Source organism: Paramormyrops kingsleyae, chromosome 23 (assembly GCF_048594095.1).
Source record: "Paramormyrops kingsleyae isolate MSU_618 chromosome 23, PKINGS_0.4, whole genome shotgun sequence".
Taxonomy (NCBI): Eukaryota; Metazoa; Chordata; class Actinopteri; order Osteoglossiformes; family Mormyridae; genus Paramormyrops; species Paramormyrops kingsleyae.
The window spans coordinates 12,706,687-12,734,664 of NC_132819.1; the positions used below are offsets into that span (position 1 = coordinate 12,706,687).

At 45.8% G+C, this 27,978-nt stretch overlaps 2 protein-coding genes across 5 annotated transcripts in view; one reads left to right on the plus strand and one right to left on the minus strand.

Annotated features, from left to right (window-relative positions):
- Positions 1-16,666, plus strand: part of myo1g (myosin IG) — a 30,619-nt gene extending 13,953 nt beyond the window's left edge. For all 3 annotated transcript variants that reach the window (XM_023811975.2, XM_023811974.2, XM_023811977.2), the window contains 14 exons: positions 98-243; positions 523-637; positions 972-1,142; positions 1,349-1,419; positions 1,926-2,000; positions 2,614-2,746; positions 2,990-3,156; positions 4,069-4,276; positions 8,309-8,532; positions 8,994-9,138; positions 9,426-9,530; positions 9,617-9,730; positions 10,955-11,112; positions 15,955-16,666. In XM_023811975.2, coding sequence (XP_023667743.2) covers positions 98-243; positions 523-637; positions 972-1,142; positions 1,349-1,419; positions 1,926-2,000; positions 2,614-2,746; positions 2,990-3,156; positions 4,069-4,276; positions 8,309-8,532; positions 8,994-9,138; positions 9,426-9,530; positions 9,617-9,730; positions 10,955-11,112; positions 15,955-16,117 — 1,995 coding nt within the window. In that variant the 3' untranslated portion in view covers positions 16,118-16,666. The remainder of the gene's footprint in view (positions 1-97; positions 244-522; positions 638-971; positions 1,143-1,348; positions 1,420-1,925; positions 2,001-2,613; positions 2,747-2,989; positions 3,157-4,068; positions 4,277-8,308; positions 8,533-8,993; positions 9,139-9,425; positions 9,531-9,616; positions 9,731-10,954; positions 11,113-15,954) is intronic.
- A 5,414-nt stretch (positions 16,667-22,080) lies between these two features.
- On the minus strand, positions 22,081-27,748 carry LOC111843836 (cyclin-dependent kinase 5 activator 1). Of its 2 annotated transcripts, none has more exons than XM_023811760.2 (3): positions 27,037-27,748; positions 25,606-26,670; positions 22,081-23,454 (listed from the first exon to the last, which is right to left on the minus strand). In XM_023811760.2, the coding sequence occupies exons 2-3, from the start codon at positions 26,505-26,507 to the stop codon at positions 23,286-23,288; spliced, it is 1,071 nt and encodes a 356-aa protein (XP_023667528.1). In that variant the 5' UTR covers positions 26,508-26,670; positions 27,037-27,748; the 3' UTR covers positions 22,081-23,285. The 2 variants fall into 2 exon arrangements, 1 of the variants encoding a protein (XP_023667528.1); XR_002838259.2 differs by having other exon boundaries at positions 23,323-23,454; positions 25,474-26,670.
- Between the last annotated feature and the right edge of the window lie 230 nt (positions 27,749-27,978).

Here is a 27,978-nt window from a genome sequence, read left to right on the forward strand (position 1 = left end):
TAAAAGAGACTGAAGTGAATCTGAAGTTCGCTCTCGACGAGGCGTGTCTGGGTGTGGGCAAGGGGAGCGCCTGGGCTTCACTGTACCTCTCCCACAGGCCCTGTACGAGCGACTCTTTAGCTGGATTGTCAGTCACATCAATACAGTGATCGAGGTGAAGGACTACAACCCAATGCTTCATGGGAAAAACACCGTCATCGGTGTGCTGGACATCTATGGCTTTGAGATCTTTGACAATAACAGGTATCCCACTTGCCATACATGTACCTGCATGACACCTGCATGACAGATGTTTATAATGTGTGTGTGTGTGTGTGTGTCTGTGTATACGAGCGGGTGAGTGTGTGTGTATCTGTATATATATATCATATGTTTCATTGACTTAGGAAATTCACAGCCACTGACACTTTAGTGAGCGAAACATCCCCACAGCCTCGTTTGTGCATGTCATACCTATTAAAAATGGAACCAGCTGTTTAACAGTGTGGACGTGTCGCGTGACTCTGGCTGACCAACTTCCAGCTTCGAGCAGTTCTGCATCAACTACTGCAACGAAAAACTGCAGCAGCTCTTCATCGAGCTGATCATGCAGCAAGAGCAGGAGGAGTACAACAGAGAAGGGATCCCCTGGCAGCAAGTGTGTCCCCCCCCCACACACACTCATACAGAGAGATATGCATACACGCTCCACCCCCCTCACAAACACACGCATGCAGACATGCGGACCAGTGTGCGCATGCATGTGAAAGACCATGATTCTATATACACTTGTACATCCAAACAATTTCTTCTAATTACACATGTACACACGTACACGAGTGCACTTTTCCACACCCATTGGATACATAAGCACATACAGCACAAACACACTAGTTGTGTCAACTGTGCAAATCACCTGCTTTCATCAGCCGAGCACACACTCATATTTAGCTGCTCACACCGTGAACTGGAGCCCCTGTGTTGTCCTGCAGATTGAATACTGTAACAACCAAATCATCGTGGACCTAGTGGAGGAGCCACACAAGGGCATTATCTCCATTCTGGAAGAGGCGTGTCTGGGTGTGGGCAAGGTGACCGACACCATGTTCCTGGAGAGCATGGACTCCAAGCTGAGCCAGCACCCCCACTACACCTCCCGTAAGGTATGAGCAAGATGGTACTTAGAACAGTCGGAGTAACTAAGCTCAGCTGGAGATTTCTTCATGCTTACTCAAATCTGCCTCCCCCTTGAGCCTCTCTCCCTCCCGTCACGAGTTACTACAATGGTTTTAGGGTGTTGTGTAATGTTCATCATTGCTTTTCATTTGTGTTCATGGTGTTGAGCCCTGACTCTGCCATTTCCCTGCAGCTCTGCCCCACGGATAAAAGCATGGAGTACCGCAGAGACTTCCGCATCCGGCACTATGCTGGGGATGTCACGTGAGCAGAGCATGTTTGAGTGTGTTTGTGTCGTTCATTGTGGGGGACTGATGGGACCCCTTGCTCAGAGTCTGTCCCACAGCGTAGCTGCCTGACAGACATACTATCACTTCCTGTAAAAACCCAGCCTTCCCATTTCACTGTGTCTATGACCTACTTTCTCCCCTCCTCCGTAGCCGTACTTTTCCTACTCTTGCAGTACACCATTATCTCTAATAATCAACCAAAGGGGGGTAGTGGCAATGTTAAAGGTCGGACACTTACTCTACACCATACTTTCTAGTACTCCAAATGTACTTAGTAACATGCTCTCTAATACACTGTTCCCCCAGCCATGCGCACCTACTTTGCCTTGTACTTCCGTTTTTTTAACCACACATTAATCACTTCCCACCCAAGCCCTGAAACAAACCATGCATAAATCACGCTTGTGTTCTCTCGCCTGCAGTATATAGAAAAGCCTGTATTCATCTTTCCTCTTCTTTCTTTCTCCTTCAATGATTCAGGTACTCAGTGGAGGGCATTTTAGACAAGAACAAAGATCCACTTTTCCAAGATTTCAAGAGGCTTATGTATAACAGGTACTGTGTGAAATGAAAGGCACACAAACGGTTAAACGCACACAATCACACCCAGATCTCCTGGAGCAAACACCCTAATGGTTACACACAGTCACACCCAGATCTCCTGGAGCAAACACCCTTATGGTTACACACAGTCACACCCAGATCTCCTGGAGCAAACACCCTTATGGTTACACACAGTCACACCCAGATCTCCTGGAACAAACACCCTTATGGTTACACACAGTCACACCCAGATCTCCTGGAGCAAACACCCTTATGGTTACACACAGTCACACCCAGATCTCCTGGAGCAAACACCCTTATGGTTACACACAGTCACACCCAGATCTCCTGGAGCAAACACCCTTATGGTTACACACAGTCACACCCAGATCTCCTGGAGCAAACACCCTTATGGTTACACACAGTCACACCTGACACATGATCTGGCTCATAAACTACCTCCCAGCTGTGGTTCAGTGGAGAGAGACTTCCTGGGTGACACCTCTTGTCCTCCTCCACACATCTGCTGCATCCTCTTCTTCTTTCTAAGGATTTACCCCCTGTAACCTCTCTCTTTGTAAAACCTCAACACCATTTCTTGTGTTGCAACCCTTCGCTCCAATAGTACGGACCCTGTGTTGAGGGACATGTGGCCAGAGGGTCGGCTCAGCATCACCGAGGTCACCAAACGTCCCCTCACTGCAGCCACGCTCTTCAAGAACTCCATCATTTCCTTGGTGGACAATCTAGCCTGCAAGGTCCGTGTGTCTGTGTGAGTGTGTGTGTGTGTGACTGTGCGTGTTTGTACTTCTGTGGTTTGCATATTATAACTGGGAGGAAATAAATATTTTTTGGGTCACAATCGGGAGCAAGATGTCTTCTTTTGGGATATCTGTGCTGGAACACAGATAGAAAGAAGCAGGCTAAAACGATGCTGGAGTATGTGTGTCTTTATCACAAACACCTGGCTCTGTAGTTCTCAAACTTTTTTCCTATCATAGGTGCCGTATTATGTTCGTTGCATCAAGCCTAACGAGATGAAGTCGCCAATGTTGTTTGACGACGCTCGGTGCCAACACCAGGTGGCATACCTGGGCTTGCTGGAAAACGTCAGGGTTCGAAGGGCAGGGTTCGCCTACAGACAGCCCTACGATCGCTTCCTGCAGAGGTCGGCCTCAAATCATCTCACCAAATGACTATTTCGGGTTTAAAATGGGTTTTGTATGCTCTTCTTCTAAAAATGGTGGTTATGTTGTGCACAACCTTCTGCAAGGGCATAATTAGGTTAGATATTTTTTATAAACAAGTTGATCACCATCACAGGAAAGTGGTTGAAAATCTAGTAAGTCATAATATTAATGATTGTTACTTATTTATAACAGTAGCAGCAGTTCATTTTTGCCATGCAAAAGATATTACTATTTTGTCGTATTCCTTTAGCATATTATTCATACATTGCTCACAGAAGGTCTTGGGATGCTTGCTTGATACTGTAATAATGTTGCATAATTATTGGTTTCATTACAAAAGCCCGTTGACAAGCATTGTAATGTATCAGCAGTTATTTATTGAACAGATATTTTCTTTTTATTAAGCGCTATAATGTTTTTCACTGGCTCATTCAGGTCTGTTCTTGCCAATCAGTGCTGTGCTATTAATTGCAATTATAGTCATTTCCTCCCAAAGGGAAACACTACACACCTGTTTGGTGTTTTATGTTATTTCAAAGGTACTAATAATTACAATGCACCAAATGATGCATCTTATCTTTATAATTCAGAACAGCTCTTTTAGAAGTATAATTTGGGTTTCAACGTATTACTACTTGAAATTAATGTTTTTCTTTTAAAGTTCCAGTTGTTTCTAATATTATATATTTTTCATAAACAAATGAATGAAGTAATGATTTTTGTTATAAAACCAATACGTCTGCAGTATTTTTACTGAATTGAATAAGCACCCACAGACCTTCTGTGAGCTCTGTATATACAGCTGTAGGTATGTAATCCCTTCAGAGTTCCTTATCATTTCTTTCTTACAGAACTATGTCTTAGCTGTCATATTTTTACACGGTTGCCAGGTACAAGATGACCTGCGAGTATACCTGGCCCAACCACCTCATGGAGTCGGACAAGGAGGCGGTGGAGGCCATCGTCAGGCAGCACGGCTTCAGCGAGTCCGTGGAGTATGGCCACAGCAAGCTGTTTGTGCGCACGCCGCGCTCACTCTTCACGCTGGAGCAGGAACGCAACGCCCTCATCCCCATCTTGGTGCTCTTCCTGCAGAAGGTAAGCAGGGCAGCAGGCCAGCATCCTTCCCGCCATGGGACAGAGTGCCGGTCTCTCTGTCTCACTCTGTTCACACATTTAGACTCCTAGCTTACTTTAAGGTCATGTGACCTGCCTGCTTTTAGTCTTGTTTGTATGCTTCAAAGAACAACATGCCAGGTTAAACTTGAACATGTAATTGTCTCTGTATGTTGTTACAGGCTGTTAAGTTCAGTCGCTAAAGTAATGAAATGGAGTACAAATATAACTACAGTGGTACCTCAGTACTCGAACTCATTAGAACTCGAATTTCTTAAAAGTCGAACCAACCAGTTCGAAAAAAATGACCTAGAACTTGATCTGAATCTCAGAAGTCGAACTGTGAACGCCGACCTAAGATAACTTGTACTCGCGGGGAAATGAGTCACGCGGCACGTCTCTCAGCGGAAACAAAGGGTAACGCTTCAGTCTCAGCCACGCATTCACTGCGATAGCATCGTTTGTTGGTGATAGTGCTTTTTTAATTGAAAATATCAGGTAATACACTGTACTTTATATCATTTTGGTAGCCATTGCTCACCAAAAAGTTACGCAATAGTTGTACAAATGTTACAACCTTTTAGGATTCAAACCCGAGTTCTGAATGGATTAAGTTCGAGTTCTGAGGTACCACTGTATATTTGGGCTCATTAAGACTCATACAATGTACTCTGTAAAAGTCATAAGCAAAGAATTTTTTAATTAAGCTTAATGTTGGTGCAAGGCTGTGATACTATTTCTGTAAAAGTATGTTATATTAGCCATTTCAAAACTACAGTAGCCCTGAAAGCAACATTTACACAATGCAAAAAACATAAAGACGACACAAAAACATCAAGACAAAAACTTAAGCAAATTTAATTTTTAAATGTGTTGTGTTCACTTAATGTTTTTTGGTTTTCGAAATGGAAGTGCTCCATGCCACAAGGGGGCAGCATTCAACTCTCAATATCATGCTTCTGACACGGTGTCTATGGTAGCTGATAAGTATCAACATGCTATAAATTTAGAGAACACTTACCCGTGTGTTAAATAAGTTTTAGCTTTAGATTATTTATGAATAGAAAAAAACCTTAACCTTGTGTTTTGAGAGCAGTGTGATAAACAGACTAAAATGAGTCTGTTAGTGGACATCGCTGTGAATGTCATTGCTGCTTTATTTAACCCATGTAACAGATATAGGTCATTTTTGTCTGTTTTATGACACTGCTTTAAAAACATAAGGTGAAGGTTTTTTTCTGTTCATTAACAAAATAAATAGGGGTTTCAAACTCAAATTGCCTGGGGGCCACTGGCCATGTGATGTTCCCCCAAGGGGGCTGCGTGAGAAATAATATGGAAAAAAAAAAAAATTCAGCTTGAAATTTGTAATTTATATAATTTAATATAATAATTTATATTAACTATATTCAGGACATTCTGGTGACCTGGTCAGTTTTGTTAATTGCTTACTACCAGAAACCTGGCAGTGCTCCTGCACGAGTAACTTTTGCATTGATAGTTGACACTGGACACTGAGGACGGCCCGTACACGGATTTATTCGGGTTCATAGTGGAGAAAAGTTTCTCACAGAGATATGTGCTTCCAAACAGACACGTTACACGCTTGAACTGTTTGGACAACTCTAGCAAGGAAGAGGGTAACTCTCTCAGAAATTGTGCAATCATGTGTGGGTATCCGTTTGCATTTCTAAAATTTGCTTTGAGGTCAGTGCTCCGCTGTAGGTCTATAAGCTCCATCTGAAGTGTGCTTATCGGTATTTTTCACTACGGTTGAAATGTTCTGAAAGATAGATAGACAAACTGCAATCATTTTACCAAGTTCTATAATGAAAAACCACAAATATAATTAGCAGTAATTATGCACACTTTTTATTTGCATAAACATTAAAATAATACAGCAGCCAATGTAAACATGAAAACCAGTTAAAATATTTACTGAACTTCAGACCAATACAAATAATGCATCACATCGTAGTTACGCTGGAAAATCTATAAAGAAGAAAAGTGGTTCTGTTACAAAAATATACAAATACAAACATACATGGAATTCATTCTTAGCGAATGGGTATTCAGCTAGCCCTAAGACTGAGGCAAAAAAGTGCCTACTGCACTGCACCACACACGAAAGCTCCACTGCACTGCACTGCACCACACACGAAAGCTCCACTGCACTGCACCACACACGAAAGCTCCAGTTTACGTTATTGACAAACTATAAGTAAGGTAAACAGACAAACCACAACATTTCCCCCCAATTCTGTAATTCCAACATCATGCATTGAGCTAAAACTTAACTTACCTGGCATTCGCTATAATATAATATAATATAAACCCAGAATACGATCACACCAGACTTAGTCCTCTTAAAAGGCTGAAAAACTCCAGAGCGCTGTAACTCCCTTCTTTTACTGGCACAAAACAAACCCATATTGCATGCTGTGCCTGCGTGTTTACATCTGGAAGACAGTTGCTACTTTGGTTGATGCTTGAGAACTTTTTCAATGTGCGGTAATGAACCATGGTTTTAATGAGAATTTAAATTTGAAATGGTAATACTAAGCATCAGGATTTTACTGTGAAACTAGTAACCATCTCATCCCTAGCACAAAGTGAAGACTGATTTGAGGGCCAGATTAAATCGTATAATAAAAACATGTCTCAGCCCTTACAGGCTTGCAGGCCGAATGTGGCCCACGGGCTGGGAGTTTGAGACCCCTGATCTAAATCTAAAACCAGCTCACACAGTGTTTTCAGAATTTGCAGTGTGTCAGTACTAATCAGCTACCATATAGGTATCAGATATCACATAGATCGAGGCGCGATATTGAGAATACTGCCCTCACTGCATGCAACACTTCTGTTTTGAAAATCACAAGACATTAAGTGAACACAACACACTTAAAAATTAAATGTGCTTAATTTTGTGTCTTTATGTTTTTGTGTCTTTTTAATGTTTTTGCATTGTGTTAATGTTGACATGCTCTGGGCCTTCCGGGCCACCGTACAAAACCTCTCTTTAAGTCACCCCAGTGTTTGCAGTGTCCAGTATACCCATGTATTTGTTCTTTGACTCAACCACTAGCACATCATGTATGACTAGGGTTACCATATTTGGTGAAACACAAAACAGGATGCTCTGTCGCTCGCAAAATGCCACAAATAGAATTAAGAATGGCTTCTACATCTGTCATGCAAACAGCCATAGTTGTAAAATATGAGCAATTTGTAATAACAAATGAAGAAAATTTGTATTTTCAAAAGTTACAAAACTCTAGGCTAAAGTTTGCTAAACTTCGAACAAATGATGCGATTCAGTGTTCATATGAAAACAAAAATTGTCTCAAAGTGACAATGGTTTCTGGAAGCTGACGTCACTCGTGAGCAGCGTGACACATAAGGATGTACATTTTAATCTTTAAAGCAGATGTGTACACGAGTCTTGCAAATGCTGTGTGATGATTCTGAGTGGCTGCCATATATTGAAAATTGGTGCCTTTTTACTTACACTCGATACTCCATTGTAACTTGCAACACTGGGTCATACGGGTTGCAGCGCTAACTCCAGAAAAACCTTAGATTTAAAAAAAAAAAATGCCCAGATGCCTGGACAGGGGGCCCCCTGGTAGACCAGTGTATGGCTAACTAATGCCTCGTCAAATTAGTTAACTAATTGAGCCAATTATGTGAGCTGATGGTGAAATTTAACAAATATACAGAATGACTGAGGTGCCCCTGAGGAGAGGTTTGGGAAACGAAGCGACGTTCTTGTAGCCGTCCAACAAGATTTGAGTAACTATTTGTAGAACAGAAGAAATTCTTATTTTTTTATTGTGTTGCTGTTAATTTAAATATATTCTAATGATGCATCTTTTTCCGAGCAAATATACACTTACTAACCAGATAAATAATGTTAAACGTTTCTTTTGACTGCTTTAAGGGTTGTGCACAGTGCCGTATGTAGATAGGCGTGGGCGGAGACGCAGAATGAGGGGCGGTCTTTCTCCCCCGCAGGTGTGGCGAGGCGCCCTGGCCCGCATGCGCTGCCGCAAGCTGTGGGCCGTCTACGCCATCATGGGCTGCTACAAGCGCTACAAGGTGAAGGCCCACTTCTGGGAGGTGAGCCGCAGGTTCAGCAACGTGCGCAACATGGCCGACTACGGCTGGAGCGTGGAGTGGCCCGCCCCGCCCGCCGCGCTGGCCCAGTTCCACAGCATCACCCAGGGGCTCTACCGAAGGTGGGTCGCCATGGTTACCGAGCTCCCCAGCGATGCTGTCGTGTGTGCTTATGGGACACGAAAACCCCAAAAATAAAACCCAATCGCTAAAAATAAAACCAAAACATAAAACAGGCAATTAAATTTGACAACACGTAAGGGTGTGGCTTTGGGAGTAGTTCAGGAAATCATCTATATTTATAAAGAAAAATATTAAACTGGCTGATACAGATTATTTGGCTGATATTTGTATGGGAAATTAGTTCATCCATTAGTTCATAATATGATATTTTGGTTAGATTCGGTCGGATTCTGTGGTTTTCTGAGAAACGCTCAGGGTTGGAAGTCAGTTGCAGTGTAGAGTGACCCCCTAACCTACAGCCCAGTGCTGCCTGTGTCCCTTAACACGCATGTTGCTGTCAGTGTGTCAGTGCGTCCCTCCGTTTGCGGGGATCTGTGTAAATCGGTCAGTGCGCCCCCAGGTGGTGGGCGAGGCAGATCGTGAAGAACATTCCCCCCTCGGACATGCTGGAGGTGCGCGCCAAGGTGGCGGCCCTGGCGGCACTGAAGGGGGAACGACCCACTTGGGGCTGGGGGCGTGCCTGGGAGAGGGACTACCTCAGCCTGGTAAGAGACAGGAGGCCATTTTAAAGCCTGTTTATTGCATCTGAATCAGTCTGTTTGACTAGTCTCTTTACTGTCACCCTTTTTACATGTTAACCCCTCTGTTTGACTAGTCTACTCACTGTCATACTGGTTATATGTTAACCCCTAGGATTAACTAGTCTGTTTACTATCACACTGTTTACAGTTCAGCCCTCAGATCTCGTTGTCCATGTGCTTGTTTTTGTTCCATCGATAACTTAAAATCATACAGTATACCCTTCGAAATAATTCCACACCTGTGATTTCAGGCAAACGATTCTCCCCAGAGCTGTACCAGCTTCGTAGAGATGACCAAGGAGCTGAAGAAGAAGGACCAGTACAACACAGTGCTGTTTTCGGGATTTGTGCGTAAGGTTGGTACGAGAGCATCAGTGCCTGCTGGGTTTGACGGGGCCCTCCAGTCTGGGGCCTCACCTCACGTGATCATGGTGCCCCACAGGTGAACAGGTTCAATAAGAGCACTGACCGTGCCCTGCTCATCACTGACAAGAACATCTACAAGCTGGATCCTCGCAAGCAGTTCCGGGTGATGAAGAAGCTGCCTTTGGAAAGCGTGAGTCCAGACACGTGCGACACAGACATGTGCAGCACCGACATACGTCAGAACTGACACGTAAAGCACCATCATACATCAGCACAGACATGTGCAGCACCGACATACGTCAGAACTGACACGTAAAGCACCATCATACATCAGCACAGACATGTGCAGCACCGACATACGTCAGAACTGACACGTAAAGCACCATCATACATCAGCACAGAGTGCTCAAAGAAAATCTTTGGATGCTTGTTTAATTGTGTTAAAATTTATTGGTTTAATAAGAAAAGTCCACTGACAAGCAATATTTAACATCTCTGCACATATCTTCCGCACAGACATTTTCTTTTTATTAACTGTCATAATTTTTTGACTCATTCATTCACTTCTTGCCATTTTGCTGTTAATTGCAGTTGCCCTCACCGGCTCCCAAATGGATTCTAAACACAAATTATTGGTGTTTTATGTTATTGCAAAGGTGATACTAATTAAAAAGCACCCAGTGAGACTGCTAACTAACTGCTAATTCAGAGCTGCTCTTTTAGAAGTATAATCTGGGTTCGAATTTTACTACTGAAATGAACGTTACTAATGATACAATATACATTTTTGTAAGCAAATAAAGTAATTTAATAACCATTATTTTATAAAACCAACAAATTTGCAATTTTTTTACTGTATTAAGCAAGCATCCCCAGACTTTCTGTGAGCTTTGTATATCCTGTATATAAATACACTAGAGAATTAAATATGTTAAGCTACCACTGAATAGTATGCTAACACTTAGCAATGTTTATCTGAGTATGAATCAATATGCAGCCTGGTTTTAACACCCTGATAATAAAACATTATGTAATACGAGCTGTTATGACGGGCCAGCGTGTTGTTTACCATGATTTAGAGCATTAGGGCTTCCTACAGTATGGCACAGTTGGGTTTAGCCTTCACCCATGACGTCCAGCTTGGTGCTCCAGCACGCGGCAGCGGGATTAGCATCTGTCCCGTCGTGTTCATTAAGCCATAAGAGGATTAGCATCTCTCAGGCCCGCCTCGAGCTATGAGCTGGGCATGTGGAGGGAAATGCTCCCCTGTAGCCTCTCTGCACAGGAACAGCCGCACTGCGTCATAACTTCACGAGGACTCTGCTAACATAGCTAAATCAAACTAATATAGATGCCTGTGGATAGTCAGTACGACTAGTGAATAACTTTGTGTGTTCGTGTGTGGGGGGCACAGGTGACGGCCTTAAGCGTTACGAGCGGAGCTGACCAGATGGTGGTGCTGCACACGTCCACCCAGGATGACGTCCTGGTTTACCTCCAGAGAGGGCAGCTCTGCCCCAATCAAGACCGCGTGGGGGAACTGCTGGGCAACCTGAGTGACCACTTTACACGGTTAGTCCATCCATGGTGACCTGCTGGAAGGCACACTGCATTTTGCAGTTCATCCATGGTGACGTGCTGGAAGGCACACTGCATTTTACAGATCATCCATCCAGATTAGCTAACTCATGCCATTAGTCCACTAGGGGGCATTCTGAATGACGATTTAACACACACAGGGGGCACTCTGGATGAAAATTTTAAATGGTAAGTCCACTAGGGGGTACCTCGAGCAGCAATTTAACTCTGCTAATTCTTATAACAGTATTTAAAGGTAGCATCTGGATCTGAAGAAGTAAAGACGTTGTTTAATTGAACCTTAACATTAATTAATTTGTAGTTACTTAATGGTAGTATTCAATAACTTTGTTCTTGTGACCCCTGTTTTTTTTTTTTTTTTTTGCTAATTGACATTAATTATTTAGGTGAGTATAATTGTCTTTGATTGTCTGTCCTCATCCTATCTCGGGTGTCCACTGCTGTGGCAGTTGTTTGGCCTGCTGTTTCACTGCATTAATGGCTACAGAAGGTGGATCCATCCACCCATCCGTCCAATTTGCAGAGCTGCGTACCCAGGGAGGTGGCCTGGAGCCTTTCCCAGGGAGCACAAGGCAGGGGACACCCTGGACGGGATGTCAGTCAATCTCCAGGCACTTATTAACAAGACCTGCGACGGGAAGACCTGCTTTGTAGTTTCACAGTCCTGACAGCAGAGGGCCTCCCTTCCCCCCATACAGAGAGCCTCTGCCATCCTTAATCAATTTGCTGGCTGGCCTTTAATCTGCAGATCTGGCTACCCCCCCGCTGTTTCCTGTTTGCTCTGAGGCGGCTGGCAAACAGCACAGCCTGGGCAGACCGGTGACAGCACTCGCGTGACCACAGCAGCGCACAGCGCGAGTCCTGCCCGTGTGGCCACGCCCTGAAGCGCGTCCTCTTTCAGCTGCGCGCTTACATGCATATCAATCGGCACACGTGTCTGCGCTCCGCAGCCCAGGGCACATGCGAGCGCTGGTGGGGGTGCAGGGGACGGGGCGTTCCTCCGCTCTGTAGGCCTTTGTCTCCCCCCTCAGGCATATTGTCCTGCCATCTGGGTCAACACTGACCCAGGGACCTCTGGGAAGCGCAGGGGAAGAAAAGATCTAAGATGGAGTGCTTGTGGGCGGGGAGACAACAATACTCACCCACACCCTCCTTCTGCTCCGGGGTGGATAAATGACAATACACACACACTCTGCTTTCTGGGGGGGGGCACACCAAAGTCATGGGCATTTCCAGTGCGGAGCATGCTGGAGCAGCTGCAGTATAGCTGGGCGTCTCTTCATGCCGGGGGTGCAAAGGGAGACCGGGAACAATCCAGAGGACTTGAGAAGCTGAATTATGATCCTTTTGCCAAGCGTCTGAGGCCAAAGGCAGCTATAAACATTGATGAACGTACAGCTGAGGATCTGAGCTGTGCTGGTTAATGCGGAGCCTTGAGCGCTTAAGCCATTTGTGGGACGAGGAGTTGGTGGCCATCTGCCTGGACAGCTGGGAGTCTGGGGAGGGGTGCGAGCAGCTGGGACCGGGGGAATGGGTGCGGGAGGGGGGCGTCTGACTCCGAGGGCATCCAGACCTTTCTTGTTAACTGTTTCCCCCGCCTATACATGGAGGCTGGTGTCTGGTCCTGGTGGGGTTCAGAGGATGCCTGCGGCCCCCGTGTGGAAGATGGGGCTCAGTGGGGCCGACTGTGAGGGAATGAGGATCAGTGTGGAGATCTGAGCCTCACTTCTCTGCCTGAACAGTAACGGGCTTCAGTTATAAATGATTTACTAAAAAGAACCTGCAGAGTAAATGTAGGCCACGCTCATCCAGCCAACCTAGATATGAGCGCTCCAGAAAGGAGCAGAGAGAGAGAGAGCAGTGACCCCGATAGAGGAGGTCAGCGCTGAAGGTCAGCGTGCAGCTCCATCTCCAGCGTAAGCCCTGAGCTCTGAGCCCGTCGCTCCGCTTGGCCCATCACTATTCCAAAGTCGGTTTTTGGGCCGAGAGGAGCGTCAGCCATTCCAGAAATAGAGCCTTCCCCTGCCTGAACCCCTCCCTGAGTGGCTGTCCTTAATGCATTGGCTTTACAAGCGGAGGAGCCAGCGATTTCACTGGAAAAGGCAATGGAGCGATGTTTCTAGCAGCGTCTAGGGTTACACAGAGAGATTGATAAATAGACTTCTGTCTCTGGATGAAAATGATACTGATTGACAGTAACAGGGAAGTTTTTGATAGGAAGAGGAACAGTTGGTTTTGGTGTCAGCCTAGTTTGTACTTCTTCATGTCCAGATGTCTTGTATGAAATCAGTAGCAGACCCCTGTAAAATATGGCAGTGCAAAAAAACCCAAATAAAGACAGGAACATAATAAAACTGAATCCATCCTGTACGCGTGATGACGTTCACGGTGAGTTATATATCTGCACATGCCAGTGATTCCTGCTACTCCAGAAATGTGGCGGACAGATGTTTCCCCAAGCAGACTCTTCCTCCGCCTCGCATTAATGCTACTGGAAGATTCTGCTGAGTCTCCACGGCCTGGTTGGTTCTACACTATAGCACAAACCTTCAGAGAAAAGCAGTTTCAGAACAAAGTACCTGCGCTTCTGACCTGAATGTAAAAAGCCTTAAAAATTACCCATTTTCTGCAGAAAAGATACCCTGCCTCTCTCACTTCCATTCATCCATAATCCAGGTTTTGCAGGATAAATAACACTGTACACCACTGTCTGATTTTGTTTTATAAAAGCAGCACCACCTGAAAATGCATAGTCTTTATATCTATTTTTGGAAGGTACACAAGTATTATTTTTTCCCCTGTGCCCGCATGGTAGTGAGTGGTGCTTTGCACTGCAGGGTTGTATAAAGTGTGTGTCACTGATCACTGATCGGTCATCTCACCATCCCTGGTGGCAGTAATGAGAATGTCCACCCAGCTGGCTAGGGGTCCAGTTCCATAATTCTATATGTGTCCCCCATTGATCAGAGAGTGCCATGTTGCCCCCATGTGAATTTGCCAGGGCCATGAAAACCTTTCACTGATCGTGCCACCAGAATTGTCCATCCAAGGAGCTGTTGATAACAGGCTGTCTGAGCCTCTATGTCTGACCATCAGAATTTTACTCCATATACACAGAAGGGTTCAGCTCTCCCTGGGAGAATTTTGGTCTCCATGATGTACTGGACCCGAGCAGGTGCCTTCAGTAACTACACCCAGGCCGAGAAAATGATGACCTCACTGTAGAGATATATGACTCTGAGATGAGTGTTTAAAGGATGATCACTGGAACGACTACACCATATAAAACACGCCTTGGGTGCTAATTCTGTTTTGGATTCGGGGGGGGGGCAGGCCTTCAGGAGCTTCTGCTGCGCCCCAGTTCTGTCGTAGCCGTTTCCGTGGCGATGAATAATGCGGCTCCTGCCTGGCAGATGAGCACGCTGATCTATGATGAGGCTGTCCTTGCGGGACTGACCCACCTAGTGAGCCAGGAGGGGGGGGGGTGCAGTAGTGGGTGGGGCTGATGATAACGGAACAATCTAGAAAGGGGCATGATTGGAGGACAGCTGGGACTTGAATACACTGTGGCTAGTTATAGTCGCAGCATCATTCTACCTGGTTTAATTAAGCGGAGTGTATTATTATTTTCAATGTGTTTCCATGGAAACCCATATACCTAGACCACTCAGTGACTGGCTGAAGGGGACCACCATGCATGACCCCTTTCGGAATCCTAAAGGTGGCCGCACACTTCGACGAAAGTAACAGAATCAGTGTCAAGTTAGCAATATGAGTGCTGGTCCCGGCCAACTTGTTCTGATCCCACCCACTGTCCACGATTGGCTGACATAAACATGATGCCGCAGGGTTGGTCAGCAGGACTAATTATGCAGTTACTATCATGCCTTGCGCCCCACTGTGCGTATCTTTAGAAAGTGTAAATTAATATGTGTATTTCTATATTTCCTTTAATAGTAAATATTGCAACTCTAATGCTTGTCATGGAATATGTGTGTTTCATTAGCATGTAACCTTGAGTGTAAATTATTGACTTCCCTGTCGATTCTGCTGCTAGTATTCAACCAATAGTGGCTGTTATTAAAGAAAGCAACTTCTATTTTAAAAGAGCTGTCATCTCCTTTATTAAAATGACTCTTGGCCTTGTCGCAATGCGTTTATTTTCCCTCTGCTTGTGGGTCTGCAGCATGAAAAACATTCTGAGCCCTTTAGGGTTGTGGCGTGACATAGAATGAACCTGGTGACAGCATCATTTTAAATGTGTGACAGATTGTTCTTGCTGACGTGTTCGATTCTGTTTGGTTCGGACGTCGTTTGACGCATACAGCCACCTTTACGGAAGCCAGTGTGACTTCAGGGCATGGCACTGAAGGCTGCTGGGATCACCGGTCAGCATGGACCATGGAACCGGGGGCGGGGGGGCACCTGGACTCGTGGTCTTTTGCAGCATCACTAAGAATGCAGTGCAGAACAATCATGAAAAAAATATCTACAAATAATGTAATGCAAACTGATAAAAGCTTGAATTATATCAGCATTTCTGAAAACAAAAAAAAAATTCAAAAGCAAACAGATATGTAGATATGACATGATCATCCCATGCCCCCCCCCCCCCCCCCATGTTCAGATACAGTCAGCGGTGCCTGTCAGAGGTTCTGACCGATAGACATGTAACTGAGTCGGAACAAGGGGCAGTGTGTGTTCTTGTGAGGTATGCATGTCATGTATGAAGCAAACTGAGGTCTGCGAGTGAATAATAACGTGTGCTGTGTATGGACTTAATGTGATGTGTTTAAATAACACTGTGTGTTTCAGGGTGATGTGCAAACCTCTGTCGGTCTCCGTGCGAAGCTCCGCCCTCCAGCTCAACATGCGTGGAAAATCCAAGAACGTCACCGTGGAGACAAAGCCGGGCCAAGCTAATGCGGACTTCCGCAAGAACAGAAATGGCTTCACCTTATTGGTACCAGCCAGCTAATGTCCCCAGCATGGCCCTACAGCGCTGTGCCCAGGGTCAGGTGGTACAGGACCCCTCCATGACGATGTACAAATCTTCATTACTCGTTTTCTTTGTTTTTTACTTTTTCAAAGATGATGTATATTTGTTTTTTTAGATATACAGTATTTAAGAGTATTTTATACTAATCTCAGGAACGGGGGGGGCGGTACCCCCGTGACAACACGAATGGCTCTGCCGTGGCCTCCCTAAATACGTATGCTACTTGGATCTGAAATAAATGTATTATTATTATTACTATAATTATTTTTATTATTATTTACATTTATATATGCGGGGTAAAATGTTGTGTGCTGTGAACAGGCGAAATACAGGCATGTGCACATTTTTTTGATGGACTCTAGGTACCAGGTGGTCAAGTCGCTTCAAAAAAGTTAATGACCAAAAAAAATAAATCAAGCTTGTGGAAGCAAGACAGTCTAAACAAGAAATCAGAGTGAGTTACATATTTGTAAAAACTGTCAAATGTAACCGCAAAGCATTGCATAAATAACTTATTGGTTTTCAAAATTGTCTTTTGGTTCTTAATGCTGACAATCTAGTGTAAGTAATGCATGGAGGACATTAAGGTTGTATGCATTTGCCCCCCTAACAGAACAACTGCCCCCAGTTTGCCCCTCCCCAGATGACAGGTCTAGTACTGTCACTGAAGCACAGCATTCTTTCAGAAAAAAAACACAAGTCCAAGGGTGTAGGGCCCAAATCAACACCCCCACCCCCACACAATACACACACAATACTGATAGAGACACGTCCCTGTCATCCATAACCAAATCTACACCCTTGGTATGGATCTATGTAAAAATGCTTTGGAGACAAAAACTTGATGTGATTAACTACTGGCTACGAGGATGTAAGTCAGGGCTATGTAGTATATGACTGGTATCGTTGCTATTACAGATCAAACTAACAGCAAATAAAATCTAGCTGCCTGAATACTATAGTTTGTTGATGTAGATGATTCATTCTGCATGCTGTCTGTTTGCTTGTGCTGTTAATGGGCTCGGACCCTCCCCAGAGTGGGCCAACCTTTCCCTTGCCCCTATTTTACCCTGACTTTACCAACCTGCTCACGTTTGTCCTCATGTCGCTCGGAGCAAAGAGGATTAGTGTGGCATACAGTAGGTGGAACCAGTTTAATGGGGGGGGGGGGGCTTCCTTTTATCCCCAGTACTCGTCGACCTCAGAGGCTCCATTTACCAAAAATAACAGCAGCGGGAAAAAAGCCCGGCTCTGCTCTCATAAAGACAAACATACATTGTGAGAAATCTAAACTTATCACTTGGGGCCTGTTGCATGAAGCAGGATTTCTTGCTTAGCCAGATAACTTCTCCGATTTATTGTAGTCTGGGGCCAAATGTAAGTCCATTAAAACTAACGTATCTAAATCTGATAAGTTATCCGGCTAAGCAAGAAATCCTGCATCGTGAAACAGTCCCCAGGTGGATTAACTATGGACACCGAGGCCGAATACAAACTGCCTTCCGTAAAGCCCAGCTTCCCGGCACTCATCTCTTATATATATTACATATGACTTTTGATAGGTTGAGAACGTAAACAAAAATGTCACAGCTTAATTCATAAATATTCTTGTAAGAAAACAGACTTGGTTTCTTATTTAACCAGTAGGAATGTATCCCTATAATAATTTTCGAAAAATGTGATTTTTTTTGTCCCTACCTGTCAACCTAACATTAAACTAATCAGACAGGCAGGAGCACCAGCAGCAGACGTTCACTGGTGCAGCTCACACATGCCACGCAGCGCCTCTCCAGCTTCTGCTGGGCCGTCACATGGCCAAAGGTGCCAAGTAGATATAACTCATTATTCACACCCAGCTGCAGCCATTAATTTAACACCAAGGAGGAGAACTAGGCCAGAATTTAATTTGTTGTCATCTTTGTAATATGCAAGTCATTTCTGAGTTTAGCAAGTGTAGGCAGTTCATCTAGCTATGCAGTTACCTAACGGCACTTTCTACCGGCATACAGGAACCAAGCCATAACACGAAGAAAGACTAGTTACAGCACGGTTACAATGCGTAGAGAGACTAGTTACAGCAGAAGGGTCGGCTGACTAAAGGCATCGGCGGGTTTGGAGAGCTACATTTAACCGTAGATATGATTATTTACTGTTCATACAGTGTACATCATGATTTACCGTGTGCTAATTTCTGCTAGCTGAGCAGCAAGAATCACCATTTTATGTTAGTATTAACACTAGTGGCAAAATTTACATTACAAATCCATTTCATTCAGCTGGTCTATAGGTTTTTTAAGTGGGTAATTGGAAATTTTCAAGTTCCAAGTTATCCGGAATACATTGATATACACGGAATACATTGATAACCGTGCACAGTGGTGCCGTGGTTAGTACCGTTGCCGCACACCTCTGGCACCAGGGTTCAAATCTCTGTCATGGCCCCATGTTTGTGGAGTTTGCATGTTCTCCCCATTGTCGTGGGGTTTCCTCTGGGGGCTCCGGTTTCCCCCCCCCACAGTCCGAAACGTGCTCAGGCTGATTGGAGTTTCAAATCTGCCTATAGGAGTGTGAATGAATGGTGTGTGAGTGCCCTGTGGTGGGTTGGTGCCCCCTCCTGGGTTATTCCCTGCCTTGGGCCTCTAGACTCTGGACCCCCTACACCCCTGAATAGGATTAACAGTTACAGAAATTGGATGGATGGACATCAATACATTGCAATGTCAATCTTACTAATAAATAATATATAGGATATACACTTTTTCCTTCAGATAATCCATGCTCAGAACACCGATATCTCTGTGCATATTATAACCAATCAGATGGTGGTGACACAGCCAGCTACTAAGCAGGGCCACGTTGACGCAGGAGCAGCTCTCATACTGTACAATGTAAAAGTGCCAGTCCGCGATACCTCAGGTATGACTTGGTTCTTGGTGGCAGTGGAAAAGTGCCGTAACTAAACTGCTATGGTGTGCTAGTTAGCATGGAAGATTATAACCTAATTCTGGATTAAGGGAGGACCCCAGACCCCTTGTCTGAAATGCCCATGTTGCTTCTGATTCTGAAACTAAGTCTCTCACCATAAGGTCCTGCTGGTCTTTTCCTTGGTGTGTCCCCGTTTCCATGGAGGAGGATCTATCTTTCTGCTACTTTATGTTAAAAAGTCCTGTGATACATTATATAATTGCTTTGAACTCATGGATTGAGGTCAATTGTAAGCTAGTCTCTGTAGGAGTAGGCTAGCCTGATTAGCTTCAGGCTAATGCACAAATTACAGACCAAACTTGATTACCTTAATTTCTATATGTGTAGCTAAGGGCTATGTGTGACTCAGAGTTACCCTAGATAGCTATGGCAGTTAGCTCGGATAGCTCTGTATAGATGTCATACCTAATGATAACCTGCCTGTGTGCGCATCGTCACTCTCCTGGTGGGTGTGTCCCTGTTAGCCCCTCCCCTGTGTGCGCATCGTCACTCTCCCAGTGGGTGTGTCCCTGTTAGCCCCTCCCATCATAACCCCTTCCAACGCATGCGATCACTCTCCAACCTGCTACTTTTAGTGCTACAGCGTGCAGGGTGGAAGTGGTGTTGGTGTGGCCAACAGGTTAGCCTTCCTGTGGTCTGTGTGGATCTCAAAGCCCCAGTGCAGTGATCGGGACACTGTGCTGTTAAAATGGTGCTGTCCTTTGGATGAGACATATTAACAGGTCTTGACTCTATGACGTCATAAAAGATCCCTGGCCATCTTGTGGAAGAGTAGGGGTGGTCCCCCAATGCCCTGGCTAAAATTACCCATTGTGATACTATCTAATCTGGCCTCCTGCCCCTTCACCGCCTTAGCTATGGTGTGGTGAGCACGCTGGCACAGACTGGCTGCCGTCGCACCATCTAGGCGGGTGAAGTGGCTCCCCATTGGTTGTGTAAAACTCTTTTGGTGTCGTGAAAAGCACCATATAAAAGAATCGTTCATTCATTTATTCAGGGCCAGTATAATTCATGTGACCTCCAAACCAACAGATGGACTAGACTAGACTGAATAATAGCTGGACTGTTAACTCAGTCTGATCTGGGTCACCCTGGGCCAGAGCAGGTCAGTAATATGTGCTGACAGGAAGAGCAGGATGACTGTACTGTATAACGGGCTTCAAAACATACAGCGACAATCACACACAAATGCATGTACAGTACTATACAGAAGTCAGTCAAAGAAAATGATCCTCATGTGGGTGTCAAACTATGGTACGTCTGTAAAAGTGTGTTAGCTTAGCCGTTTCAAAACCTCTCCTACAGTTACCCCAGTATTTGTAGCATCATCCAATACACCCATGTATTTTTTGACCACTAGAGCACCACACATGCCTAATCGATACCTCATTGAGTTATCTAACTAATTAAGTTATTTAATTAAGTGGACTGGTGGTGAAATTTAACGTATACATTGGAATGGCTGGGGTGCCCCTGAGAAGAGGTTTGGGAACTGAAGGGGTGTTCATCTAGCCGTCCAACACGATATCCATAATTTTTTGGAGAACATAACAAATTCATGTTAGTTTTTCTTGTGTTACTCTTAATTAGCCAGTCCCTGCAGGATCACATACATTAATGCAAAATCAAGCAAACTGCAATATTTGCAAGGACTCGCGATTTTTCAAATTTACCGCAGCTTTTCCACAAGAAATCAACAAATCAACAGACTGCTTGCATTTGGACCATGACGTGTCCTGTGATGCCATCGTGGTGCAAATCCATGCGTGCTTTTTGTTAGGCTGCGCTGCAGGGAAGATGAACACAGCAAACATATAATTTACTAACAAGAATTACAATTCCCAAATGTTTTGCACGAAAGTGGAGTCAAATTGTTTTGCACACTTTGCAGCATTTTTCTATCAATGTATTTGACTGTTTGTATTTGCTGCGAATATTGAACTGAAAATTCATTTAACTATGACTTAACCAACTGGACCAATGCTGCACCATGCATGCTGTTAATATCGATATCGCATGTTAGGCACATCGCAATGACCGCCATAGTCAGGTGGGTTGTTATGCTAAAACGTTTTTACTCAGTTACAGGAAGCAAAACTTAGCAAGCTTGCAAGTTTAATGATGTTTCCTTTTGCTGTTGTTGCATGAGCTCTGCATAAACAAGAACTGTTCACCAAAAAACATTTGCATCCACCAAATGGAAATATTTCAGATTCCATATCAACGATATTGAGCAAAGGCAGGTGATTTGTCGGCACAACCGGCAACATCATCAGCAACTTATCTGGCAGACTCTGTTTTTTTCTTGAATATTGCAAAAATGTGAATGATCGTGATGTGAATTTCCTTCAGTACTGTACAGCCTTGCAAAAGAAAATATTTTCTATGTAACTAAGCCAATGGTTCTTGAATTCAGAAAAGACCTAAAAACGAGCACTGAAATGTGATAGGCCTGTCAAAGGAAGTAATTATAAAGTGTATGTCTCATTCTTCACTGATAGAAGTTAAAAAATATCCTTGAACAATTTTGTCAATTTATGCAAAGTTGCATTATAAATTTTGAGAAAAGCAACTGCGAAATCCCATAGGAACTGATTTGCATATGCATAACTTTAAACATTTCCTTTGACTGCCTAAGACTTTTACACAGAAATGTGTATATGCAGCCACAGCTTCACAGATACTAGGAAGGATCCAGCACACCATGCAGAGACCGACACACAGAGAATAACCAGCTTTCCCCAAGAGCAGCAGCTACGCTGAGGCCATGTGAGATTCGCTGTTCTGGGGACCTCCTCTGCTTTAACCGCAAGGCCAGACATTGTGGCTGAGCAGGAATTTAATCAGGATGGGGGTGGGGCTCACGGATTCCCAGCTGGCTGCGTGGATGTGCACAGTGCCTGTGTTTGTGTGTCTGTGTGCCTGACATGAACACAGTCAATCGACACACCTTCCACTGAGGTTCTCTTTCAGAACTTTATTAAATAATGATAAAAAAGTAAAATGTGCATTGCAACATTAATAAGAAACAAACGCTTTAGACATTTTGTTTTCAAGTTTTCCCAAACAAGTAAATAATATGAACCTGTGTACGCTTATGCAAGTGACTTTACAAAAGCCACACAGAAGCGATGCTCCAACTGGTGACAGAGAACCACAGAGAACACAGCTGAGGGGGGGGGTCGGGGTTTCTGAAGGCAACCTCAAGATTATGCCACTCTGTGCCCCCACAGAGCAGGGTTTTACTGGGGGGCGGGAGGGGAGGATTATGGCAGTAACCACATCCACTCACCCTGAAAAGTATCTCTCACTCACATCACCTCTTCTCCCGTTCTTCACCCATTCCCCACACAACTCAGAATGCTATTGTAACATTACTACAATGCTCCAGCAATGCTTTCGGAATGTTACACACTGGCTGTCTTTGTGCTTTATATTAATCCGAAGAGATGCATTATAAAGATATGCATTTACTTTATACAGTAGTGGTGCCATTGGTCGAAATTCACATGCTTCGAGATTTCAAGACTTTGAAGAACAAAATTAAATAATAATAGAATTACTTCATCCCCATAGCAATAACATTAACGCGCCTATAATAATTTTAATTATTATAACAGCTATAATTATAGCAGTTAACAAATTAACACTGTTGACATCAGATCTCCCATAACTGGGATAAACTAATTTGATTTTATCAAGCAGATGAAAAAAAACAAAACATTTTAGTCATTCAAACTACAATGACGTTCAAAAAACAGCTAAAGTAAATAAAAGGAAAATCTGCTGTTTTCAGCAAACATGCACAATGCCACTTAAGCAAGTCGTATCCACTTGTTACTCGTCACCTGGCAGCACGTTTCTATGGTGTGACGTCTTTTGTCCCCTCCCCATCCAGGAAGACCCTGGTCTACAGGCGAGTCCTTAGCAGCAAATCACGATGGCTTTCCAGGGTCCCCGCAGCTCACAGAGCGATGGCGGCTTCTGAGCCAGGCTGCCCCCCAGGGCTGGTTAGAGCACTGACTGGCCAAATTCCCACGCGAAGTGCTACCTCATCCAGAAACGACTTGGCCGCAAAATCACCAGTGACCGGGTCAGCAGTTCCATCGTAAGCCCTATAGGTGGCACTGTAGGGCCCTTGGGGCCCGGGGGATCAGGGCCATCAGAAGAGTGCTGAGGGCGACCGGCAGCGTGCGTGTCCCGAGACAGGGGGGGCGCTCCAGGGCTTCGGCACGCACACACCCCCGTGACTCGGAAGCCTGTCTCTCGCCGTCGGGCTGAGAACTCCGAAATGGGAGCTGGACTGCACTGAGACCGAGGAACCCTTACGTCTGGAGAAGGAGGAAGGGGAGGAGGAGGAGGAAGGGGAGGAAGAGAAGCGGGAAAGGGAGGAGGAAGAAGAGAAGGAGGAGAAAGGGGAGGTAGAGGAGCAGGAAGGGGAAGAGGAGAAGCGGGAATGGGAGGAGGAAGAGGAGGAGAAAGGGGAGGTAAAGGAAGAGGAAGGGGGGAGAAGGAGGAAGGGAAGGTGGTGAAGGAGGAGGGAGAAGAAGAAATGGAGGAGGAAGAGGAAGAGGGGGTGATCAGATGCAAAAGAGCATAACTGCACAGTGTCAGGGGACATTCAGAAAGCAGCCATAGGAGCAGGATGGCGTCGAGGGTCATGACTGGATAGATCCTGACTGGTACAGGGTCATGTGACCTGAGGACAGCTGAGGGGCATGTACACTCTGACAGCAGGTGGCAAGGCAAGTGGGACCAAACACACTGGCATGTTCCTGGCCACCTCTTAATGGGGCTTTAAAAAAAAACATAGACAGGGAACACCAGTGGTGAATGGGGAGCACTGGTGAGGTAAAACGTGTCAGAGAAGGGAAGATTAGGGTTGGACCAAGGCTTTGATCCATACCTGTATGCGTGTATCTGTGTAAACTTGTGTTGTGTGAGTTAGGTAGGAAATGAGTTTGGTAGTGCAGGAGCATTAGAGGTCACAACAGCTGAGAGCCACAAAAAAACAGCACATGACACCAGCTCAAGGCAGAACAAGATCTCCTCTCACAGTGGTGTCCAACCTGCCAGCAGCCAATGAGAGTGCAGCTCTTAGCCAGGGAGAATAAACAACAAGCCTAGGTTCCTGATTCCAGAGACCAATGGCCTGCTTCTGTATAGAACAGATCATCAGTCCGGTTCAGCCCAGTTCCATCTCCTATACTTTAGCATCTGGTCTAACATGAGTGGATGCTTCTTCCACCTAACACCTCATAATGCCCCCAGAGGTCCCAAACATTTTCATCCCATAAGACCCGGAGACGCGGCCCCATGCCTGGAGATGAGGTATTTAGTCAGGCAGCTGCGATTAGCTGCTGAACCTGCAGGGCCAGTTAATCTCATTACTGCCATTAGTCTGCCACAGGCACTGTGCAGTACATGTGCCAGAGTAACAAAAACAGCCTGTCCCCCGCCATCGGACAGTGACCTCTCCGTGAACGTAACCTTTGCCCCACGTTGGTAACCCCGCTAGAGAAAATGTAGAGAAGCCACAGCTCTGGGCGGCCCTTACATCTGACGGAAGCTGCTAGAAGATATGCGGCCTGAAGTTTCTGCAACCACCTACAGACACCAGTCAGCAATCTAACATCAGAACACATCAGTCTAAGAAGCTAAATTCCCAGGGAATTAGCTGGTATTATTGGTAACACTTTACTTGACAGGGCACAAATAATATAGCATGCTGTTACTTATGTATTAATTAACCACAAACTCTTAGTCTTACATGATGTTTGTTCACCATTAATGAATCGTGACACATCTTTTGTCTCAAGTAGCGACTATATTTGTTCATGATTCGTATTTCAGTAGTAACTGAGTTATTGCTAAGTATTTGTTTCCTGTCAAGTAAACTGTTACCATGTTATCTAGCAACATACCGGTTTAGAGTTTAGAGGTGTCCCAAGTGCTTTTAATTAGGTTTGGTCCATAAGAGTTTATATTAAACTTCTTTTTGTGGATGAAAAGCCCTTCCCCTCTGACTGTGTATGTGCGTGTGTCTATGTGAAGAAGAGATCAGGAGCGCAGGAAGAGTCTTTGGGCGAATATTGTGGCCAGACTACGAAGTGGAGCCTTCGGGGTGGCCTGTCTAGTTGGAAAGCAGTGTTTCAGACCTGTAAGTCATCTGAAGGGTACCAGTCCTGCAGGGATAACGCAGCAGGCAGCTAGAGTGACCTTTAATGGGTGAAAGGTAGGGTTTCAGGTGCAGAGAGGAGTGATAACCTGGGAATCCACCAGGATGACAAGACCCAAGATCCGTGGGCTGAGAAAACAGCAAGTAAAGTGCCAAGACGGAGCTTCCTCACCTGAGATACTTGAGTAAGTCTGGGAACATGTGCAAGGGGGTGATGACAGAGCAGGTGAGATGACGACGGAGAATGGGGAGGTTAAGTATGCGGCTTGAGGGGTGGGTAACGGTGACAGATCCTCCCACTCACCGATCCAGCACTTGGCCGTAGTCCAGTGGCATGCAGCTGCCTTCGCTCTTGAGCTCGGCAAACACCTGGGTGAAGAAGTGTGGGTCGGCGTTGATGCGCAGCATCTTGGCGCTGGTGGCGTCGATGATGCACAGACAGCGGCCCCAGAAGGCCTCTTTGCCCACCTCCACCAGGAAGGGCTTCAGCGGGTAGGAGATCTCGTTGCCCATGTAGGAGTAGGACAGATAGAGGCAGGTGAGCAGCGTGGCCTGCAGCTCGTGCTCGCTGGCCATCAGGTCGCCGTCGATGACGTCGCGGCACAGCATGTAGACGAAGACCACGTTGGCGGGCGTGACGAAGGCCTGGTCCTGCCAGCCCTGTAGCAGCAGTGCCCGGTCCACACTGCGCAGCCACAGCACTGGGTCGGCCGGCGACAGCTGCTTCAGCCGGTAGCAGCGGCGGCACAGGAAGCGGCCCAGGCAGCGCAGCAGCTCGCTGGTGGAGGCCTGGACGACGACACGCCGGGGCGACGAACTGGGCCGGGGCGACACCTTCTTCGCCGACGATAACTGCGGACGCCCGTGGCTGGGGGGCGGGCCCTCATAACTGGGCAGGTTGGCACAGGACACCGACTTCCTGACGTTCTCCCGGTTGAGGTGCGATACGTCCCGCTGGTGGATGTGACCACTGCTGGGCGGGGGCCCCGTGTTGCCACCCTTCTTCGAGCCCCTCTTTCGGGTCGAGGCCACGAGGCGCTTCCAGGTGAGAGCGGGGAGCAGGAGGGGCTGCCTCTTTATGCTCGGGTCGTTCTGGGCGCTCTGCGGCCGGCAGCTCAAGGTGGGGTAGTGGCTTAGGGAGCCGGGCCTGTCACCAAAGTAACTGGGCTTCCGGGACCCAGGGGACAGTGACAGCACTGTGCCCATGACAACAGCTAGGGCCCCCTTGTGGTTGGGGGAGCTGGGAGGGAGTCAAATTGCAGCCTCGCTCCTCAGTGGCGCAGGACTGCCTTGCCAGGGGTTCCCAGGTGAGGAGTCCTGTTGAGTCTAATTAGAGCGAATCGGTTGAAGCTTGGTGCAAATAGGCCGCCTGTATGAGAGGGAGAAGCAAGTCAGTGTCACCAAAATCACACGCGAGCATTACAAAAGAGAAGTCCTGTGCAAACAGAAGTATATTTATTAAACGTTGTTTTATTTCTGTCATTCCAAAAACAATAATAATTATACAGTACTGTGTTGATTTTGTACTGGGACTTCTGCACTAGTTTCTATTAACTCTGTGGACCCCAGATCAGCTGAGCCGCGGTGGCGCCGCGGTGCACGGAGCATAAAAACACCCAAACGCATTCATCGACTGTAGTGTGTGAGCTGCCCGTGCTCATAAAAATTTGAAAAGCTCAAATCCAGTGCATCCGATTTAGTTTCTGCCTCCCCGATCACTGTCTGAGTTACTCACCTGCTCCGTCTGTAGTTCTGGTGCAGATGCGATGTAGCGAGTCAGCGCAATGACCACCCCAGCCCGTGTCATTGCTCTTGTTTACTGTCCATCTCCAAGAGGTGCAATTTTTTTAAAAAATCGGCTACTGTTAACAGATATAATCAGCAGCAGTCCCGTGTTCTGCTCAGATTGGAAATAGTTTGTTTGTACTCCAGCAAATCTTGTCACTCTGTCCCCCGCTGACATATGATTCAGATTTCAGGGAATTTATTTTTCTAGTGGTTCGATTGTCGAATCGTCTCTCCCCTCCATACGATTTAATTAATTGTAGCAAATAAATAGCCAAATTTTGCGTTATATGCCAGTCCGGGTCCGAACATCTATCTTCCAGTGAAAGGGGAACTTCTCCGTACTTCGCAGATTGGCACGCAATTTTTACTGCGCTCACATCGGTTCCGTCTGCCCGCTCCAGGGTGGGTTTTGCCTCCGGCTTGATGCATGCACAGCCTCTGTGAAAGTCCGGGCTAAGCTGCGACCCGGGACCCTGCTTCCGCTCAACTGACAGTGCGGCGCGGCTCTCTCGTGCCAGGCGCCAGACTCCTCCTCGCCCCGCAATCCGCGCAGCTTCCACTGAGCTGCTGCTCGCAAGAGAGGACGCGCGCGCGCGTGCACCCCAAAATCACACGCGCACTTCGTTAAAATGAGCGTGCCGGCTGCACATGTTCTTAAAAGTAAGCGCGATGTTAATCGGAATGTTGTAACTTAACTGAGGGCTAATTGCATCATGTGAACATTTTGTGTAATTGTGATTGCATTTCCGTGGACATCTTGTATGTTTTTGTATCTTTTTTGTGTGACTGTTTACATCAGTGAACCTCCTTGTGTGTGAGGGTGGGTGTACGTCCTGGTTGTATTGTTGTCTTATGTTTTGGACTCAGAGTGTAATTAGAGACCAATATG

Excerpts from the sequence above, each read along its gene's own strand:
- LOC111843836 (XM_023811760.2), bottom strand. The coding sequence starts at position 26,507 with ATGGGCACAGTGCTGTCACTGTCCCCTGGGTCCCGGAAGCCCAGTTAC. Across the intron at positions 23,455-25,605 it reads TACGGCCAAGTGCTGGATCG|ACGTAAGGGTTCCTCGGTCT; the intron begins GTGAGTGGGAGG and ends CTCCTTCTCCAG.